Genomic DNA, 22,038 nt, shown 5'->3' on the forward strand with positions numbered 1-22,038 from the left:
GATGTCGATGAATGTATAAACTTTCCATGTCACGACAACGCTACATGCACCAACACGGACGGGTCGTTTGTGTGTAACTGTACTAATGGGTACAGCGGGGACGGCTTCAACTGTACAGGTATGTCAAAACTTACTTGCAAGTTTGTGACACTAGCTTTTTCGTTACAATATGACTTATTGATATGCATATTTAATATCTTAAATGTTACGTTTCTTGCTAGATGTCGATGAATGTATGAACTTTCCATGTCACGACAACGCTACATGCACCAACACGGACGGGTCGTTTGTGTGTAACTGTACTAATGGGTACAGCGGGGACGGCTTCAACTGTACAGGTATGTCAAAACTTACTTGCACGTTTGTGACACTAGTTTTTTCGTTACAATATGACTTATTGATATGCAAATTGAATGTCTTAAATGTTACGTTTCTTTCTAGATGTCGATGAATGTATGAACTTTCCATGTCACGACAACGCTACATGCACCAACACGGACGGGTCGTTTGTGTGTAACTGTACTAATGGGTACAGCGGGGACGGCTTCAACTGTACAGGTATGTCAAAACTTACATGCAAGTTTGTTTAAAGATTTCATGAAAATTTGACTTATTGATAAGCAAATTAAATGTCTTAAATGTTACGTTTCTTTCTAGATGTCGATGAATGTATAAACTTTCCATGTCACGACAACGCTACATGCACCAACACGGACGGGTCGTTTGTGTGTAACTGTACTAATGGGTACAGCGGGGACGGCTTCAACTGTACAGGTATGTACAAACTTACTTGCACGTTTGTGACACTAGCTTTTTCGTTACAATATGACTTATTGATATGCAAATTTGATGTCTTAAATGTTACGTTTCTTTCTAGATGTCGATGAATGTATGAACTTTCCATGTCACGACAACGCTACATGCACCAACACGGACGGGTCGTTTGTGTGTAACTGTACTAATGGGTACAGCGGGGACGGCTTCAACTGTACAGGTATGTCAAAACTTACTTGCACGTTTGTGACACTAGCTTTTTTGTTACAATATGACTTATTGATATGCAAATTGAATGTCTTAAATGTTACGTTTCTTTCTAGATGTCGATGAATGTATGAACTTTCCATGTCACGACAACGCTACATGCACCAACACGGACGGGTCGTTTGTGTGTAACTGTACTAATGGGTACAGCGGGGACGGCTTCAACTGTACAGGTATGTCAAAACTTACTTGCACGTTTGTCTACAGATTTCATGAAAATTTGACTTATTGATAAGCAAATTAAATGTCTTAAATGTTACGTTTCTTTCTAGATGTCGATAAATGTATAAACTTTCCATGTCACGACAACGCTACATGCACCAACACGGACGGGTCGTTTGTGTGTAACTGTACTAATGGGTACAGCGGGGACGGCTTCAACTGTACAGGTATGTCAAAACTTACTTGCACGTTTGTGACACTAGCTTTTTCGTTACAATATGACTTATTGATATGCAAATTGAATGTCTTAAATGTTACGTTTCTTGCTAGATGTCGATGAATGTATGAACTTTCCATGTCACGACAACGCTACATGCACCAACACGGACGGGCCGTTTGTGTGTAACTGTACTAATGGGTACAGCGGGGACGGCTTCAACTGTACAGGTATGTCAAAACTTACTTGCACGTTTGTGACACTAGCTTTTTCGTTACAATATGACTTATTGATATGCAAATTGAATGTCTTAAATGTTACGTTTCTTGCTAGATGTCGATGAATGTATGAACTTTCCATGTCACGACAACGCTACATGCACCAACACGGACGGGTCGTTTGTGTGTAACTGTACTAATGGGTACAGCGGGGACGGCTTCAACTGTACAGGTATGTCAAAACTTACTTGCACGTTTGTGACACTAGCTTTTTCGTTACAATATGACTTATTGATATGTAAATTGAATGTCTTAAAAGTTACGTTTCTTTCTAGATGTCGATGAATGTATGAACTTTCCATGTCACGACAACGCTACATGCACCAACACGGACGGGTCGTTTGTGTGTAACTGTACTAATGGGTACAGCGGGGACGGCTTCAACTGTACAGGTATGTCAAAACTTACTTGCAAGTTTGTTTACAGATTTCGTGAAAATTTGATTTATTGATATGCAAATCAAATGTCTAAAATGTTACGTTTCTTTCTAGATCTCGATGAATGTATAAACTTTCCATGTCACGACAACGCTACATGCACCAACACGGACGGGTCGTTTGTGTGTAACTGTACTAATGGGTACAGCGGGGACGGCTTCAACTGTACAGGTATGTCAAAACTTACTTGCAAGTTTTTTTAAAACTTTTCTGCTAAATTTGACATATCAATATGGAAATTAGATGTCTTAAATGTTACGTTTCTTTCTAGATGTCGATGAATGTATAAACTTTCCATGTCACGACAACGCTACATGCACCAACACGGACGGGTCGTTTGCGTGTAACTGTACTAATGGGTACAGCGGGGACGGCTTCAACTGTACAGGTATGTCAAAACTTACTTGCAAGTTTGTTTACAGATTTCGTGAAAATTTGACTTATTGATAAGCAAATTAAATGTCTTAAATGTTACGTTTCTTTCTAGATGTCAATGAATGTATAAACTTTCAATGTCACGACAACGCTACATGCACCAACACGGACGGGTCGTTTGTGTGTAACTGTACTAATGGGTACAGCGGGGACGGCTTCAACTGTACAGGTATGTCAAAACTTACTTGCAAGTTTGTTTACAGATCTCGTGAAAATTTGACTTATTGATAAGCAAATTAAATGTCTTAAAATGTTACGTTTCTTTCTAGATGTCGATGAATGTATAAACTTTCCATGTCACGACAACGCTACATGCACCAACACGGACGGGTCGTTTGTGTGTAACTGTACTAATGGGTACAGCGGGGACGGCTTCAACTGTACAGGTATGTCAAAACTTACTTGCAAGTTTGTGACACTAGCTACTTCGTTACAATATGACTTATTGATATGCAAATTGAATGTCTTAAAAGTTACGTTTCTTTCTAGATGTCGATGAATGTATGAACTTTCCATGTCACGACAACGCTACATGCACCAACACGGACGGGTCGTTTGTGTGTAACTGTACTAATGGGTACAGCGGGGACGGCTTCAACTGTACAGGTATGTCAGAACTTACTTGCAAGTTTGTTTACAGATTTCGTGAAAATTTGACTTATTGATAAGCAAATTAAATGTCTTAAATGTTACGTTTCTTTCTAGATGTCAATGAATGTATAAACTTTCCATGTCACGACAACGCTACATGCACCAACACGGACGGGTCGTTTGTGTGTAACTGTACTAATGGGTACAGCGGGGACGGCTTCAACTGTACAGGTATGTCAAAACTTACTTGCAAGTTTGTTTACAGATTTCGTGAAAATTTGACTTATTGATAAGCAAATTAAATATCTTAAATGTTACGTTTCTTTCTAGATGTCGATGAATGTATAAACTATCCATGTCACGACAACGCTACATGCACCAACACGGACGGGTCGTTTGTGTGTAACTGTACTAATGGGTACAGCGGGGACGGCTTCAACTGTACAGGTATGTCAAAACTTACTTGCAAGTTTGTTTACAGATTTCGTGAAAATTTGACTTATTGATAAGCAAATTAAATATCTTAAATGTTACGTTTCTTTCTAGATGTCGATGAATGTATAAACTTTCCATGTCACGACAACGCTACATGCACCAACACGGACGGGTCGTTTGTGTGTAACTGTACTAATGGGTACAGCGGGGACGGCTTCAACTGTACAGGTATGTCAAAACTTACTTGCAAGTTTGTTTACAGATTTCGTGAAAATTTGACTTATTGATAAGCAAATTAAATATCTTAAATGTTACGTTTCTTTCTAGATGTCGATGAATGTATAAACTTTCCATGTCACGACAACGCTACATGCACCAACACGGACGGGTCGTTTGTGTGTAACTGTACTAATGGGTACAGCGGGGACGGCTTCAACTGTACAGGTATGTCAAAACTTACTTGCAAGTTTGTGACACTAGCTTTTTCGTTACAATATGACTTATTGATATGCATATTTAATATCTTAAATGTTACGTTTCTTGCTAGATGTCGATGAATGTATGAACTTTCCATGTCACGACAACGCTACATGCACCAACACGGACGGGTCGTTTGTGTGTAACTGTACTAATGGGTACAGCGGGGACGGCTTCAACTGTACAGGTATGTCAAAACTTACTTGCACGTTTGTGACACTAGTTTTTTCGTTACAATATGACTTATTGATATGCAAATTGAATGTCTTAAATGTTACGTTTCTTTCTAGATGTCGATGAATGTATGAACTTTCCATGTCACGACAACGCTACATGCACCAACACGGACGGGTCGTTTGTGTGTAACTGTACTAATGGGTACAGCGGGGACGGCTTCAACTGTACAGGTATGTCAAAACTTACATGCAAGTTTGTTTAAAGATTTCATGAAAATTTGACTTATTGATAAGCAAATTAAATGTCTTAAATGTTACGTTTCTTTCTAGATGTCGATGAATGTATAAACTTTCCATGTCACGACAACGCTACATGCACCAACACGGACGGGTCGTTTGTGTGTAACTGTACTAATGGGTACAGCGGGGACGGCTTCAACTGTACAGGTATGTCAAAACTTACTTGCAATTTTGTTTACAGATTTCATGAAAATTTGACTTATTGATAAGCAAATTAAATGTCTTAAATGTTACGTTTCTTTCTAGATGTCGATGAATGTATAAACTTTCCATGTCACGACAACGCTACATGCACCAACACGGACGGGTCGTTTGTGTGTAACTGTACTAATGGGTACAGCGGGGACGGCTTCAACTGTACAGGTATGTCAAAACTTACTTGCAAGTTTGTGACACTAGCTACTTCGTTACAATATGACTTATTGATATGCAAATTGAATGTCTTAAAAGTTACGTTTCTTTCTAGATGTCGATGAATGTATGAACTTTCCATGTCACGACAACGCTACATGCACCAACACGGACGGGTCGTTTGTGTGTAACTGTACTAATGGGTACAGCGGGGACGGCTTCAACTGTACAGGTATGTCAAAACTTACTTGCAAGTTTGTTTACAGATTTCATGAAAATTTGACTTATTGATAAGCAAATTAAATGTCTTAAATGTTACGTTTCTTTCTAGATGTCGATGAATGTATAAACTTTCCATGTCACGACAACGCTACATGCACCAACACGGACGGGTCGTTTGTGTGTAACTGTACTAATGGGTACAGCGGGGACGGCTTCAACTGTACAGGTATGTCAAAACTTACTTGCACGTTTGTGACACTAGTTTTTTCGTTACAATATGACTTATTGATATGCAAATTGAATGTCTTAAATGTTACGTTTCTTTCTAGATGTCGATGAATGTATGAACTTTCCATGTCACGACAACGCTACATGCACCAACACGGACGGGTCGTTTGTGTGTAACTGTACTAATGGGTACAGCGGGGACGGCTTCAACTGTACAGGTATGTCAAAACTTACATGCAAGTTTGTTTAAAGATTTCATGAAAATTTGACTTATTGATAAGCAAATTAAATGTCTTAAATGTTACGTTTCTTTCTAGATGTCGATGAATGTATAAACTTTCCATGTCACGACAACGCTACATGCACCAACACGGACGGGTCGTTTGTGTGTAACTGTACTAATGGGTACAGCGGGGACGGCTTCAACTGTACAGGTATGTCAAAACTTACTTGCAAGTTTGTTTACAGATTTCGTGAAAATTTGACTTATTGATAAGCAAATTAAATATCTTAAATGTTTCGTTTCTTTCTAGATGTCGATGAATGTATAAACTATCCATGTCACGACAACGCTACATGCACCAACACGGACGGGTCGTTTGTGTGTAACTGTACTAATGGGTACAGCGGGGACGGCTTCAACTGTACAGGTATGTCAAAACTTACTTGCAAGTTTGTTTACAGATTTCGTGAAAATTTGACTTATTGATAAGCAAATTAAATATCTTAAATGTTACGTTTCTTTCTAGATGTCGATGAATGTATAAACTTTCCATGTCACGACAACGCTACATGCACCAACACGGACGGGTCGTTTGTGTGTAACTGTACTAATGGGTACAGCGGGGACGGCTTCAACTGTACAGGTATGTCAAAACTTACTTGCAATTTTGTTTACAGATTTCGTGAAAATTTGACTTATTGATAAGCAAATTAAATATCTTAAATGTTACGTTTCTTTCTAGATGTCGATGAATGTATAAACTTTCCATGTCACGACAACGCTACATGCACCAACACGGACGGGTCGTTTGTGTGTAACTGTACTAATGGGTACAGCGGGGACGGCTTCAACTGTACAGGTATGTCAAAACTTACTTGCAAGTTTGTGACACTAGCTTTTTCGTTACAATATGACTTATTGATATGCATATTTAATATCTTAAATGTTACGTTTCTTGCTAGATGTCGATGAATGTATGAACTTTCCATGTCACGACAACGCTACATGCACCAACACGGACGGGTCGTTTGTGTGTAACTGTACTAATGGGTACAGCGGGGACGGCTTCAACTGTACAGGTATGTCAAAACTTACTTGCACGTTTGTGACACTAGTTTTTTCGTTACAATATGACTTATTGATATGCAAATTGAATGTCTTAAATGTTACGTTTCTTTCTAGATGTCGATGAATGTATGAACTTTCCATGTCACGACAACGCTACATGCACCAACACGGACGGGTCGTTTGTGTGTAACTGTACTAATGGGTACAGCGGGGACGGCTTCAACTGTACAGGTATGTCAAAACTTACATGCAAGTTTGTTTAAAGATTTCATGAAAATTTGACTTATTGATAAGCAAATTAAATGTCTTAAATGTTACGTTTCTTTCTAGATGTCGATGAATGTATAAACTTTCCATGTCACGACAACGCTACATGCACCAACACGGACGGGTCGTTTGTGTGTAACTGTACTAATGGGTACAGCGGGGACGGCTTCAACTGTACAGGTATGTACAAACTTACTTGCACGTTTGTGACACTAGCTTTTTCGTTACAATATGACTTATTGATATGCAAATTTGATGTCTTAAATGTTACGTTTCTTTCTAGATGTCGATGAATGTATGAACTTTCCATGTCACGACAACGCTACATGCACCAACACGGACGGGTCGTTTGTGTGTAACTGTACTAATGGGTACAGCGGGGACGGCTTCAACTGTACAGGTATGTCAAAACTTACTTGCACGTTTGTGACACTAGCTTTTTTGTTACAATATGACTTATTGATATGCAAATTGAATGTCTTAAATGTTACGTTTCTTTCTAGATGTCGATGAATGTATGAACTTTCCATGTCACGACAACGCTACATGCACCAACACGGACGGGTCGTTTGTGTGTAACTGTACTAATGGGTACAGCGGGGACGGCTTCAACTGTACAGGTATGTCAAAACTTACTTGCACGTTTGTCTACAGATTTCATGAAAATTTGACTTATTGATAAGCAAATTAAATGTCTTAAATGTTACGTTTCTTTCTAGATGTCGATAAATGTATAAACTTTCCATGTCACGACAACGCTACATGCACCAACACGGACGGGTCGTTTGTGTGTAACTGTACTAATGGGTACAGCGGGGACGGCTTCAACTGTACAGGTATGTCAAAACTTACTTGCACGTTTGTGACACTAGCTTTTTCGTTACAATATGACTTATTGATATGCAAATTGAATGTCTTAAATGTTACGTTTCTTGCTAGATGTCGATGAATGTATGAACTTTCCATGTCACGACAACGCTACATGCACCAACACGGACGGGTCGTTTGTGTGTAACTGTACTAATGGGTACAGCGGGGACGGCTTCAACTGTACAGGTATGTCAAAACTTACTTGCACGTTTGTGACACTAGCTTTTTCGTTACAATATGACTTATTGATATGCAAATTGAATGTCTTAAATGTTACGTTTCTTGCTAGATGTCGATGAATGTATGAACTTTCCATGTCACGACAACGCTACATGCACCAACACGGACGGGTCGTTTGTGTGTAACTGTACTAATGGGTACAGCGGGGACGGCTTCAACTGTACAGGTATGTCAAAACTTACTTGCACGTTTGTGACACTAGCTTTTTCGTTACAATATGACTTATTGATATGTAAATTGAATGTCTTAAAAGTTACGTTTCTTTCTAGATGTCGATGAATGTATGAACTTTCCATGTCACGACAACGCTACATGCACCAACACGGACGGGTCGTTTGTGTGTAACTGTACTAATGGGTACAGCGGGGACGGCTTCAACTGTACAGGTATGTAAAAACTTACTTGCAAGTTTGTTTACAGATTTCGTGAAAATTTGATTTATTGATATGCAAATCAAATGTCTAAAATGTTACGTTTCTTTCTAGATCTCGATGAATGTATAAACTTTCCATGTCACGACAACGCTACATGCACCAACACGGACGGGTCGTTTGTGTGTAACTGTACTAATGGGTACAGCGGGGACGGCTTCAACTGTACAGGTATGTCAAAACTTACTTGCAAGTTTTTTTAAAACTTTTCTGCTAAATTTGACATATCAATATGGAAATTAGATGTCTTAAATGTTACGTTTCTTTCTAGATGTCGATGAATGTATAAACTTTCCATGTCACGACAACGCTACATGCACCAACACGGACGGGTCGTTTGCGTGTAACTGTACTAATGGGTACAGCGGGGACGGCTTCAACTGTACAGGTATGTCAAAACTTACTTGCAAGTTTGTTTACAGACTTCGTGAAAATTTGACTTATTGATATGCAAATTAAATGTCTTAAATGTTACGTTTCTTTCTAGATGTCGATGAATGTATGATCTTTCCATGTCACGACAACGCTACATGCACCAACACGGACGGGTCGTTTGTGTGTAACTGTACTAATGGGTACAGCGGGGACGGCTTCAACTGTACAGGTATGTCAAAACTTACTTGCACGTTTGTGACACTAGCTTTTTCGTTACAATATGACTTATTGATATGCAAATTTAATGTCTTAAATGTTACGTTTCTTGCTATATGTCGATGAATGTATGAACTTTCCATGTCACGACAACGCTACATGCGCCAACACGGACGGGTCGTTTGTGTGTAACTGTACTAATGGGTACAGCGGGGACGGCTTCAACTGTACAGGTATGTCAAAATTAATTGCACGTTTGTGACACTAGTTTTTTCGTTACAATATGACTTATTGATATGGAAATTTAATGTCTTAAATGTTACGTTTCTTTCTAGATGTCGATGAATGTATGAACTTTCCATGTCACGACAACGCTACATGCACCAACACGGACGGGTTGTTTGTGTGCTACTGTACTTATGGGTACAGCGGGGACGGCTTCAACTGTACAGGTATGTCAAAACTTGCTTGCAAGTTTGTGACACTTTTCTGTGAAATTTGACATGTCAATATGGAAATATAAATCTCATAAATGTTATGTTTCTTTTTAGATGTCGATGAATGTATGATTTTTCCATGTCACGACAACGCTACATGCACCAACACGGACGGGTCGTTTGTGTGTAACTGTACTAATGGGTACAGCGGGGACGGCTTCAACTGTACAGGTATGTCAAAACTTACTTGCAAGTTTGTTTACAGATTTCGTCAAAATTTGACTTATTGATAAGCAAATTAAATGTCTTAAATGTTACGTTTCTTTCTAGATGTCGATGAATGTATAAACTTTCCATGTCACGACAACGCTACATGCACCAACACGGACGGGTCGTTTGTGTGTAACTGTACTAATGGGTACAGCGGGGACGGCTTCAACTGTACAGGTATGTCAAAACTTACTTGCAAGTTTGTCTACAGATTTCATGAAAATTTGACTTATTGATAAGCAAATTAAATGTCTTAAATGTTACGTTTCTTTCTAGATGTCGATGAATGTATAAACTTTCCATGTCACGACAACGCTACATGCACCAACACGGACGGGTCGTTTGTGTGTAACTGTACTAATGGGTACAGCGGGGACGGCTTCAACTGTACAGGTATGTAAAAACTTACTTGCACGTTTGTCACACTAGCTTTTTCGTTACAATATGACTTATTGATATGCAAATTTAATGTCTTAAATGTTACGTTTCTTGCTAGATGTCGATGAATGTATGAACTTTCCATGTCACGACAACGCTACATGCACCAACACGGACGGGTCGTTTGTGTGTAACTGTACTAATGGGTACAGCGGGGACGGCTTCAACTGTACAGGTATGTCAAAACTTACTTGCACGTTTGTGACACTAGCTTTTTCGTTACAATATGACTTATTGATATGCAAATTGAATGTCTTAAATGTTACGTTTCTTTCTAGATGTCGATGAATGTATGAACTTTCCATGTCACGACAACGCTACATGCACCAACACGGACGGGTCGTTTGTGTGTAACTGTACTAATGGGTACAGCGGGGACGGCTTCAACTGTACAGGTATGTAAAAACTTACTTGCAAGTTTGTTTACAGATTTCGTGAAAATTTGATTTATTGATATGCAAATTGAATGTCTTAAATGTTACGTTTCTTTCTAGATGTCGATGAATGTATGAACTTTCCATGTCACGACAACGCTACATGCACCAACACGGACGGGTCGTTTGTGTGTTACTGTACTAATGGGTACAGCGGGGACGGCTTCAACTGTACAGGTATGCAAAAACTTACTTGCAAGTTTGTTTACAGATTTCATGAAAATTTGACTTATTGATAAGCAAATTAAATGTCTTAAATGTTACGTTTCTTTCTAGATGTCGATGAATGTATAAACTTTCCATGTCACGACAACGCTACATGCACCAACACGGACGGGTCGTTTGTGTGTAACTGTACTAATGGGTACAGCGGGGACGGCTTCAACTGTACAGGTATGTACAAACTTACTTGCACGTTTGTGACACTAGCTTTTTCGTTACAATATGACTTATTGATATTTAAATTGAATGTCTTAAAAGTTACGTTTCTTTCTAGATGTCGATGAATGTATGAACTTTCCATGTCACGACAACGCTACATGCACCAACACGGACGGGTCGTTTGTGTGTAACTGTACTAATGGGTACAGCGGGGACGGCTTCAACTGTACAGGTATGTACAAACTTACTTGCACGTTTGTGACACTAGCTTTTTCGTTACAATATGACTTATTGATATGTAAATTGAATGTCTTAAAAGTTACGTTTCTTTCTAGATGTCGATGAATGTATGAACTTTCCATGTCACGACAACGCTACATGCACCAACACGGACGGGTCGTTTGTGTGTAACTGTACTAATGGGTACAGCGGGGACGGCTTCAACTGTACAGGTATGTAAAAACTTACTTGCAAGTTTGTTTACAGATTTCGTGAAAATTTGATTTATTGATATGCAAATTAAATGTCTAAAATGTTACGTTTCTTTCTAGATGTCGATGAATGTATAAACTTTCCATGTCACGACAACGCTACATGCACCAACACGGACGGGTCGTTTGTGTGTAACTGTACTAATGGGTACAGCGGGGACGGCTTCAACTGTACAGGTATGTCAAAACTTACTTGCAAGTTTTTTTAAAACTTTTCTGCTAAATTTGACATATCAATATGGAAATTAGATGTCTTAAATGTTACGTTTCTTTCTAGATGTCGATGAATGTATAAACTTTCCATGTCACGACAACGCTACATGCACCAACACGGACGGGTCGTTTGCGTGTAACTGTACTAATGGGTACAGCGGGGACGGCTTCAACTGTACAGGTATGTCAAAACTTACTTGCAAGTTTGTTTACAGATTTCGTGAAAATTTGACTTATTGATATGCAAATTAAATGTCTTAAATGTTACGTTTCTTTCTAGATGTCGATGAATGTATGATCATTTCATGTCACGACAACGCTACATGCACCAACACGGACGGGTCGTTTGTGTGTAACTGTACTAATGGGTACAGCGGGGACGGCTTCAACTGTACAGGTATGTCAAAACTTACTTGCACGTTTGTGACACTAGCTTTTTCGTTACAATATGACTTATTGATATGCAAATTTAATGTCTTAAATGTTACGTTTCTTGCTAGATGTCGATGAATGTATGAACTTTCCATGTCACGACAACGCTACATGCACCAACACGGACGGGTCGTTTGTGTGTAACTGTACTAATGGGTACAGCGGGGACGGCTTCAACTGTACAGGTATGTCAAAACTTGCTTGCAAGTTTGTGACACTTTTCTGTGAAATTTGACATGTCAATATGGAAATTTAAATCTCATAAATGTTATGTTTCTTTTTAGATGTCGATGAATGTATGATTTTTCCATGTCACGACAACGCTACATGCACCAACACGGACGGGTCGTTTGTGTGTAACTGTACTAATGGGTACAGCGGGGACGGCTTCAACTGTACAGGTATGTACAAACTTACTTGCAAGTTTGTTTACAGATTTCGTCAAAATTTGACTTATTGATAAGCAAATTAAATGTCTTAAATGTTACGTTTCTTTCTAGATGTCGATGAATGTATAAACTTTCCATGTCACGACAACGCTACATGCACCAACACGGACGGGTCGTTTGTGTGTAACTGTACTAATGGGTACAGCGGGGACGGCTTCAACTGTACAGGTATGTCAAAACTTACTTGCACGTTCATGACAGTTTTGTGAAAATTTGACAAATAGATATGGAAATTAAATGTCTTAAATGTTATGTTTCTTTTTAGATGTCGATGAATGTATGATTTTTTCATGCCACGACAACGCTACATGCACCAACACGGACGGTTCGTTTGTGTGTAACTGTACTAATGGGTACAGCGGGGACGGCTTCAACTGTACAGGTATGTCAAAACTTACTTGCAAGTTTGTGACACTTTCCTTTAAAATTTGATTTATTAATATGCAACTTAAATGTCCTTTATTTTACATGTCTTTCTAGATGTCGATGAATGTAAATATTTATTCCACGCTTCCACTCAAAGGATTCAAAGGAATGAAAAGGGTTGTCCATTTTCAAAGTTAAACAATGGCAAAAAGACAATGATCACGTTTTAAATGCTATAGATAAGGCCTTTCTTCTTATTTTGGATTTTGTTATCTTTCTTACCATAACATCGTGCATTATATTATAATGATAGATGTAACGCTCAACTTTCGATCAGCAACAACCATATAGTCGCTCGATGTTTTTTTCATATAGAAGCCTCCCGTCAAGAATTATCGATCTATCAACAAAATGGGCAAGTTCTTCACTGTTTTTAGCTAGACAGAAATTGTTATATTTTTTTTAAATTTTCATTGCAGCGGTCCAATGTCCGACCCTGGCGGCCCCGGCTAACGGATTGCTAAGTCCTCCCGGACCACACTCCTACCCGATACTGGTAACTTTCACCTGTAACACGGGATATGTACGGAACGGCTCCTTTGATTCGACATGCCAAGCTGACGGGACATGGAGTGACCCCGTTCATGCATGCACACGTGAGAATGCTTTTAATCTTATCTATATGAGCATATGCTAGCAATTTAATTGTAGTGGATATATACATTCTCCTTAAGATGCAGAGAGTGATTGAAGAAAAAAGCGCGACTGGCGTTTCAGAAGCAAAATGTCTTAAACACGTATATCAACGAGCGTCACTTTATCAACATTTAGTTGATATATTCCAGCAGTTAAATGTTTTTGACCATTTCAGCCAGACAGTGTCCTGCTTTGTCCGCCCCCACTAACGGAGGACTGAGTTCTACAGGATCAAATCAATACCAAGACAGGGTTAGGTTTACTTGTGACTTAGGATACGTTCGGAACGGCGCTTCTGATTCGACGTGCCAAGCTGACGGAACGTGGAGTAACGACGTTCCAACATGCACACGTAAGTTGACTTTCAATTTACTATATTTTAGCTATTTGGGATATATACACAATATGGCATATACACATCAAATTGTGGTATGTGCAAATTCACAATGTTAACCCTCATCCGACCGTATGGGGTCCGTTTGGACCCCAGGCGTGTTTTAATTTGTGCCATATCAACATTTTTCGTTGGAGAAAAAAATCCTTCCATGAGTTTGTTCATGTACATGTCTTACAACTCCTGAGAAATTTTTACCGGGATTGGCCGATTTTTGCGGAAGTTATACTCTAAAGTATGCGTGTTGTCCGCTGGGGTCCAAACGGACCCCAGATAATTTCGCATTGTTTATTACGTAATTAGAAAGAAATTCCTCATAACTTCCAAACGGTATAATTTATCCTCACCAAATTTGCAGGGAGTGATGTTCACGTAAAGTGTTATAAGTTCTGTAAATTTTGTGACGTTATGACGTAATATTACGTAATTATGACGTCGTCGATGTGATTTTAAAGGCAAAATAGGGAAGTCCCATAATATTGAAAGGTATTAAACAAAATAGAGTGTATTATTGATTTTAAGGTATGCCAAGGCATACAACGTCAATGGCGATTACCGTGACGTCAAAATGACGTCATAGAATGACGTCATGTGTCGTTAGTGATCCCTGTCATCCGCCATCTTGGATCGGCCATTTTGAAATTTTGAAATTACATTTTTCCATTTATGACCCCAAATAACAAAAGAAAGAGACTGGAAACGTTAATCTGAATGTTTCTGGTTAAGAAAATACCAGGTAGTGACGAATTTGAAGGCAAAACGCCTGTTTATACCTAAAATAAACATCTTGTCCGCCATCTTGGATTTTTAGCGATTACGTAATCAAATTAGCATAAATTATGAATAATAAATCATGAAAGTTACATCTAAATACATATGATGTTATACATGTTGGAAAACTAGTGTGGTTGAGCAAGAAAACCTGAAAAATATCATTGTTTTTAAAAAAATAGTGACTTTTTGTAAAAAATGCCTGTCAGAAACCCGTTGCCATGGCAACAGGAAAAATGATAAACTTAAACTATTATCATGGAATTGTTGCCAACTAGATTCTAGGAAAACTCACCAAGTATGGTAGTCTTAGCATACGTCATTTGGCAGTTATACGATGTCAAAGTTGGCGCGGGCACTTTTAGCCCCTCCAGTCGAGATAGGGTTAAAGGAAAATGCGGGTTCTCCTCATTTTCTGCATAAATCATCATAATGAGCTTTAATCATCAACACCAAAACTTGTCAAAATATTCTCCATAGATTATTGTAACAGGATATGCACAATAACTAAAATAAGATACACCAGAAATATATTTTTGGGGCAAAGCAAAATGGGGTCCGTTTGGACCCCATACGGCCAGATTCGTCTCAAAAATGTGTCGGTCGGATGAGGGTTAAAGAGACTATTAGAAAGAATAGTGTAAATTCTTAATTAAAAGAAAAACTGACAAGTAAACGCAGATTAACGTTAACAAGCGTCAATGTTAACAAATGGAGAACATGATATGGATGACGTTAAAAAAACGTTATTAACCATTTCAGCAAGACAATGTCCTGGGTTGGCTATCCCAACTAACGGAGTGCTCAGTACAGGAGCGAACACCTACCAGACAGTGGTCACCTTTACCTGTAATACGGGATACGTACGGAACGGCGCTGCCAATGCGACGTGCCAAGCTGACGGAACATGGAGCAACCTCGTTGCAACATGCGCACGTAAGGAGAATTTCAATTTTATATCCATGGAATATGACCATGAAATCTTGAGCACGTTGTCATCGTGTGGCGCAATCGGTAGGTTGGTTCGCCCAGAACCGAGAGGTCCCGGGTTGGAAACCCCGATATGCCCTGATGTTGTGCCCTTGGGAAAGGGACTTAACACTCCACCCAGATGTGAATCGGTACCTGGCTTCGGTTAGAAAAGATCGTATTGAGGTCACCTGCTGGCGCCGAATGGCAGCCGCCCAGACCCTTGCGACAGTTCGACAAAGTGCAAATGTGGAGCAAATATGTATTTGTTCTGCATTGTGTGATTATAAACCCTACAGCAATTCAGCACTTCAGTAATTTCTGGCCAATAAACCATTGTCAAGATATTGCAGAAAGTTCATAGGAGGAAAACGTTTGACTCACTTTTTGGTATCCAGAGCAGTTGGCTAGTGATGATTTTGACCTAGGGTGAAAAGTTACTAAATACATTTATTGTGTAACCCATAACCATGGAGTGGCCTTGAAGTGACCTGCGGGTTTTGTTACAATGTGATCATTATGTAATAAAAAAAGGAGAGAAAGAAAAAAGAAGACAGTAACAAGAAGACAGTAACAACTAGAAAGGCCGTCATTTGCCCCTGAGCAAATACAGCATGTTTAGCCCATACTCCTCCTCATGCAAGAAGTGGGATGTCCCAGAATAACTCCTGGGCAAATCGAAATATTAACTGCATGTTGGAAGGCAACATTTGCGAGAGCATCATACTTTGCTAATCTCCCTCCCGATGCATAAATTGACTGTTTCAGCATCACCCGTGCAAAAACAAAAATTTCAAACTCTGAATATGTTTTAAACTTGGTGTCAACTGATAGGTATTTGTGAAAGAAACAGAATGGTTTTTGTTTGAACAAAATCGGACATACCGTTAGCGAGTTACGGCCCTTCAAAGGTCTGAGAATTAGTCCTCAAATTTTCCTGAATCCGTAAAAAACCGTTGAAATGTAATATCTTAAAACTGTCATAACTCAGTAATAATTCACAATGGAAGCACCAAATAAGCTGCATTCTCTTTAGTTACAATGATATTAACAAGTCCTTAAAGCTTGTAGCTTTGCCTTCATCATTTCTTTAGATTTCTCATCTCAAAATATCACAAAAAGTGGGGAAAAATGGACACGGGCACAGGACATCTTAAACGTGCAAGATTGCGATATCTCTGTAACCGTACAATATGCAAGGAAACAACTTGGCATACATGGGTTCTGTAACATGCTGAATCTAAATATGGCCATAAAATCTACATATCTGCTTCAAAAAATTATGAATTATGATGATAATTGATTTCCTGAGGTAATAAGATGCGCGTCCGCTAATTAAATATGCAACTTGCCATATCCTCCCTATACTTGAAGATAAAAAAAAAACTTGGTACACAAAGTCTTAGACACATGCTGATTTCAAATATAGCCTCAAAAATATAATCTGATCCAGAAATATTGAACTACATGTATTACCCAATGCTCTATATTTACATTTGTACACACTGATATCATTCATTGTACAATCTGCAATATTGGTCCGATAATTCAATATCCAGCATTCATTTCATTTCTTCCCCTTTTTTCACTGCAGAACTTCGTTTTCTTGTTGCAGGGCAGTTGAGTGGCAAAGTGCATGTATTTATTGCATTGTACATGTATTACATTTCAATTTTACGAGAATCAGACAACTGGATCATGGCACAGGTGGCCATTGCTTCTCTGGTCTGGAACTATTTCTACAGTTGAATCAACTACAAAAGCTAAATCTCCTTTTTTGTATGGTTTCACTATCCAGCTGAGACAACCTAGACACACATGCTGATCACTACTAAGGGTAGAAGTTACTGAAGTTCTCTTTCTTTATGTGCCCAAACTACAAAGTTATTAACGGCAAATAGAATATCTAGTCTCGTCTTTCCTCCTCTTCACTCTCTTCATTCCTGTGTCAAAAGAGAAAATGTCTGTTGAAATTCAAACTATATAATAGAATTCACATGGCAGACACAAATTTCAAACAATCTATGATGAGATAGATATGAAACTTCGATACTTGCGTACTTTATTTCCTCCATTAGCTATCATACATACATGTATATACTAAGTAGTACTAGTAATACCTAGAGGATGCCTTGAGGATTCATCGGTGAAGTAGGCCACAACAATAAAGGCTATCATTCATTAAAAAAACGGAACCTAATGCGTCCATAGGGCGTTGAAAATGATTCATAGTAATCATACATGCAACCACTGGCACGAAAATCCACGTAAAAACGGCAAATTCAAATCATTTGAGCTACCATGCGGCATAAAAAAACAACAGTGTTTACCGATAATCATGCGGCCAAATTTGACATAACAATACCCCAAAACCGACATAAAACTACGTAAAGACTTGGAAAAAGATATTACTTGGCATTTGGGTGGTAGAAGTGTCCGTATTTTGGCCCGATGCCGACGACGTAATTGGCTCCGAACTACTGCGGTCAGTAGCGCCTGGGCCGCCATCTTGCTTCCTTCCGAAAACTGGCTCGCAACGGCAAAAGTATCAGCCGATTACCGAGTCCACCATGGCTCGAATATATGCGAATTTGGTACTAAAATAACGAAAATCTCTTGAATTTTCCAACAATACCAGTGGCTAAAATGTTTTTAACGGGGTACCTTCGTCCGGAATTTCGATTCTAAAAATTAAAATGTGAATATTTTAACCAATGTAAGTCGCACAAGTTGGCTACTTACTTCATTTTGTAGCTCGTAATGCTGGCTACAAATTGGCGACTAGTTTTCTTGTTTAAGAGTGACGTAACGCTCCGTATTTGGATCGGCGCGAAGCCGACCCTCCCCAAGTGCGTTACCGGGAAGCGGGTCCGCCTGCTCCCCCGGGCGAAACGCGCGTAACCCGATGGGCGATTTCTCACTTATGGTTGACGGTATTTTAGTAAATCTTTCACAAATATTGAGTTGAAAGCTTCTTCAACTACTTGTTTAAAAATATAAGCGATTTTTGACCGTTATGTATCAGATCGTACGCCTTGAATTTGGCACATTTTTGGTTTTGACGGGCCCGGAGAACAAATTTCGGGCTCTGCACCACCCCTACTACAAGTTCTACCAGACGCCAAGAGCTTCTTACTGCAAAGGCTTGCGTGTTTACCTGCAACATGACCTCAGGTAACCTGAAAAGAACACATGTTCTTTGGACAGCAGCAAATGGAACGCCCGGAACCTTAGATAGAACATGGATTCTTAGATAGAACATGGAACGGGAACAGCACTTTTGACTCGTTTTTGGTCTGAAAATGGGTCCAAAAGTCCCAAAACGAAGCATTTTGCAGTGATATACACCAGAAATGTGATTGCAGTCCTATAGGGACATGTTCAAGGCACCCTTGTACCGAATGCCATGTCATTTAAATTTGCTTGTAATACCAGGGCACAGGAGCCAAAAATATAAAAATTGCCTAAAAATGCCCCAAAAAACCTCCATAAAATGATTTTAAGGCCTTTTTCAAAACAATTGAAAATCGTCTGGGGGTATTTGCCATCTTTACCTCCACACCAAATTTCAGGTCGGTTGGTTGGTTAAAAAATGGCGGAGTTGAATCCATTTGAAGATTTGTCAGGAGGAGAAGAAGAAGAACACCTACAAAAACAATATGTTGAGCCCATGCCTATGGGCTCAACATAATTAAGACATAGCTTTACGAGCGCCATGTTGGAATCAGTCCTTACATACATATTGGACCCACGCATTGAAAAGATTCTTGGTCATTTCAGCCAGACAATGTCCGGAGCTGACCGCTCCAACTAATGGAGCACTGAATCCTTCCGAAGCGACCTCCTACCCGACCAGGGTTACGTCCACATGTAACTCCGGATACTCACTGAACGGTGCTGTTAATGCGAGGTGCCAGGCTGACGGATCATGGAGTAATCCTGTTCCAACTTGTACCGGTAAGATGAGTTTTAAAAATCCCCATAAATAGGGATTGTTAGTGCCTTTTCCTCAAGAAATGTCCGTGTTCCTTTTAGAAATTGTAGCATATTGACATCTAACTTGTATTATTCTCACGCAGATATTGACGAATGTAGAGTTGACGCTCCATGTGATGTGAATGCCGGCTGCACTAACACCGATGGGTCCTATCTTTGCCAATGCAAAATTGGATATGAAGGGAGTGGCCTTGAATGTACAGGTGAACATTTTTTTCTTACTTGCATAAACCTCCCATACATCTAGAGAAATGGAAAGTTGGTCTATTTCTACATCACTACGATTATTGGGATAAACGTTGTCGTTTGGTAAAAGGTAAAAATAAGAATGATTTTTTTATTGAAACTAGCTTTTATGCTTTTGTTGTTTAAAAACATGTTGCTCTTGCAGACATTGATGAATGTAGTAGTGGAGCGCCGTGTGATAGTAATGCCGAATGCTCAAACACCGATGGGTCCTTCCTTTGTCAATGCAACCGTGGACACCTGGGAAACGGTTTCAACTGCATAGGTTGGATTTTTGATCATAACATGCATATTCTATTCCGATATGAGTTTGTCGTATTTGACCGACTGGCCGTATCTGGGGAAGTCTGCACTATTCATTTAGCTATAGTCTACGTAAAGCAGAGGGTTCTGGGTTTACACGGTAGCTAGCATGACAGAAACAATAGCGGGCCCAGTGTTCTTCCTTGTGGCACACCAGCTACAAGCTTTTAGTACAAAGTGTAGTTTAACAGTTTGTAGTGCTTATTAGCGTTTTATAGATGATTTAGGGGCGGGGGCTATCATGATTTTAATATTAAAATATCCTGCGTTATCTTACATGTATTGCATACTTTTGTATCTTGTGTTTTTTATCGATCTTCTTTTATATTTCATTCTTGTGTGTTGTTTTCCCCAAAGCTGTTGAGCGTCACACCCTGGCCTTTCTGCTGACAAACCCCCGATGGAATGCAGTTTTTTCCAACCCGCAACTGCGGGAGGAGCTCACAAACTTGATCACCAATACAGTAAGATATCTTTACTATGATCGTTACTGTGATAATCGTATATACATTTTTATTTATTTTGAAATAATTCTGAAGATATACGACCTTATACGATGCAAGGCTACACCTATACTTAGTATTAAGTTGCCGATGCGATACGGGTCATGGTTATTTCCCGTGGTGTAACGTGTTTAAATATTTACAAAATATGTTATTTTTTCAGTTAGGGGAAATCACGAGTGAGATACAGGAAAGCATCGATGGCATCTCAGTCTTAGCGTTAAAGTGCGATTTGTATATCTTTGATAAATGGTGGAGGATTCACTCTCAAGTTACACATAATCTTCTCTCTATATAGTTAGCTTTTAACTGACTGATAACTGTCTCTGCTGATAATAAGGTTACAGTTTTGAATTCCGATTCTTTCTTTTTCTATCATTTCACACTTAGCTCTGGTGTTTGAAGAACATGAAGCAACTTCATTAATAAAAAACAAAAAACAATAAGATACAAACAAACCATGGCAACTGTGTATAACTTACCGAAAACAAGAATAGATATATAAATAAAAGATTTATTCATAATCAAAGCCTCTCTTTGTAGATTGTGCCTTCTAATCACAGTTAAACAAGAAGCGAACCCATTAATAATAACATGAATGATAAGAAAGCCTTAACTGCGTCTTAAACTAAAATTTCCACTTTAACCCGATGTCTTTCCAGCTTTCAAGCTAATGATTCGTGTCCGCGTATGGTGACTGATCTTGAAATAAGCTGGGTCTATGGTTTGAGTAATGTGATAAGGTAAACTTTTCTTGTCCTACTCTAAATCTTTTTATACTTTCTGCAGACCCGGTAGTGTCATTGCCGTTTCCGAACTCAGCCTGACAACAGACGCAATTCCTAAAGCGGAGGGTCTGATCATTAACAGCACGAGGGATGGAAGTTTCGGATCCGAGCAAGTGGACCCTACCTCTGTCGTATTCGGCCCCGAAGGTGATCATGAGTAGTCGTCTTTTGTCAAATGCCATGGTAGCCCCGTGGCATGATTGGTTATGCGGGTAACTCACTTAACTGCGCTTTATTGCGCCATATTGCGAAACGCATTCGCAAAGTGACATAGACGGGATGCCAATTGGCGCCAACTCGTTGCCTAAAATTGCGACCTGTTAAAAATATTTTAAAAAAAATCGCTATTGACAAAATGACGCAAATGAGGGGAAAATGGCGCAAAGCACCGCAATCACTGAAAATCTCATCTTTTTTTAAT

At 39.2% G+C, this 22,038-nt stretch overlaps 1 protein-coding gene across 1 annotated transcript in view; it reads left to right on the forward strand.

Moving 5' to 3' along the window:
• Positions 1 to 8,587: 8,587 nt before the first annotated feature.
• Positions 8,588 to 22,038, forward strand: part of LOC136425817 (uncharacterized) — a 31,961-nt gene continuing 18,510 nt past the window's right edge. The window contains exons 1-11 of the mRNA XM_066414757.1: positions 8,588 to 8,591; positions 9,376 to 9,492; positions 13,431 to 13,607; positions 13,823 to 13,999; positions 15,575 to 15,748; positions 19,562 to 19,738; positions 19,861 to 19,980; positions 20,169 to 20,288; positions 20,684 to 20,790; positions 20,993 to 21,054; positions 21,619 to 21,764. Coding sequence (XP_066270854.1) covers positions 8,588 to 8,591; positions 9,376 to 9,492; positions 13,431 to 13,607; positions 13,823 to 13,999; positions 15,575 to 15,748; positions 19,562 to 19,738; positions 19,861 to 19,980; positions 20,169 to 20,288; positions 20,684 to 20,790; positions 20,993 to 21,054; positions 21,619 to 21,764 — 1,381 coding nt within the window. The remainder of the gene's footprint in view (positions 8,592 to 9,375; positions 9,493 to 13,430; positions 13,608 to 13,822; positions 14,000 to 15,574; positions 15,749 to 19,561; positions 19,739 to 19,860; positions 19,981 to 20,168; positions 20,289 to 20,683; positions 20,791 to 20,992; positions 21,055 to 21,618; positions 21,765 to 22,038) is intronic.

Source organism: Branchiostoma lanceolatum, chromosome 19, assembly GCF_035083965.1.
Source record: "Branchiostoma lanceolatum isolate klBraLanc5 chromosome 19, klBraLanc5.hap2, whole genome shotgun sequence".
Classification (NCBI taxonomy): Eukaryota; Metazoa; Chordata; class Leptocardii; order Amphioxiformes; family Branchiostomatidae; genus Branchiostoma; species Branchiostoma lanceolatum.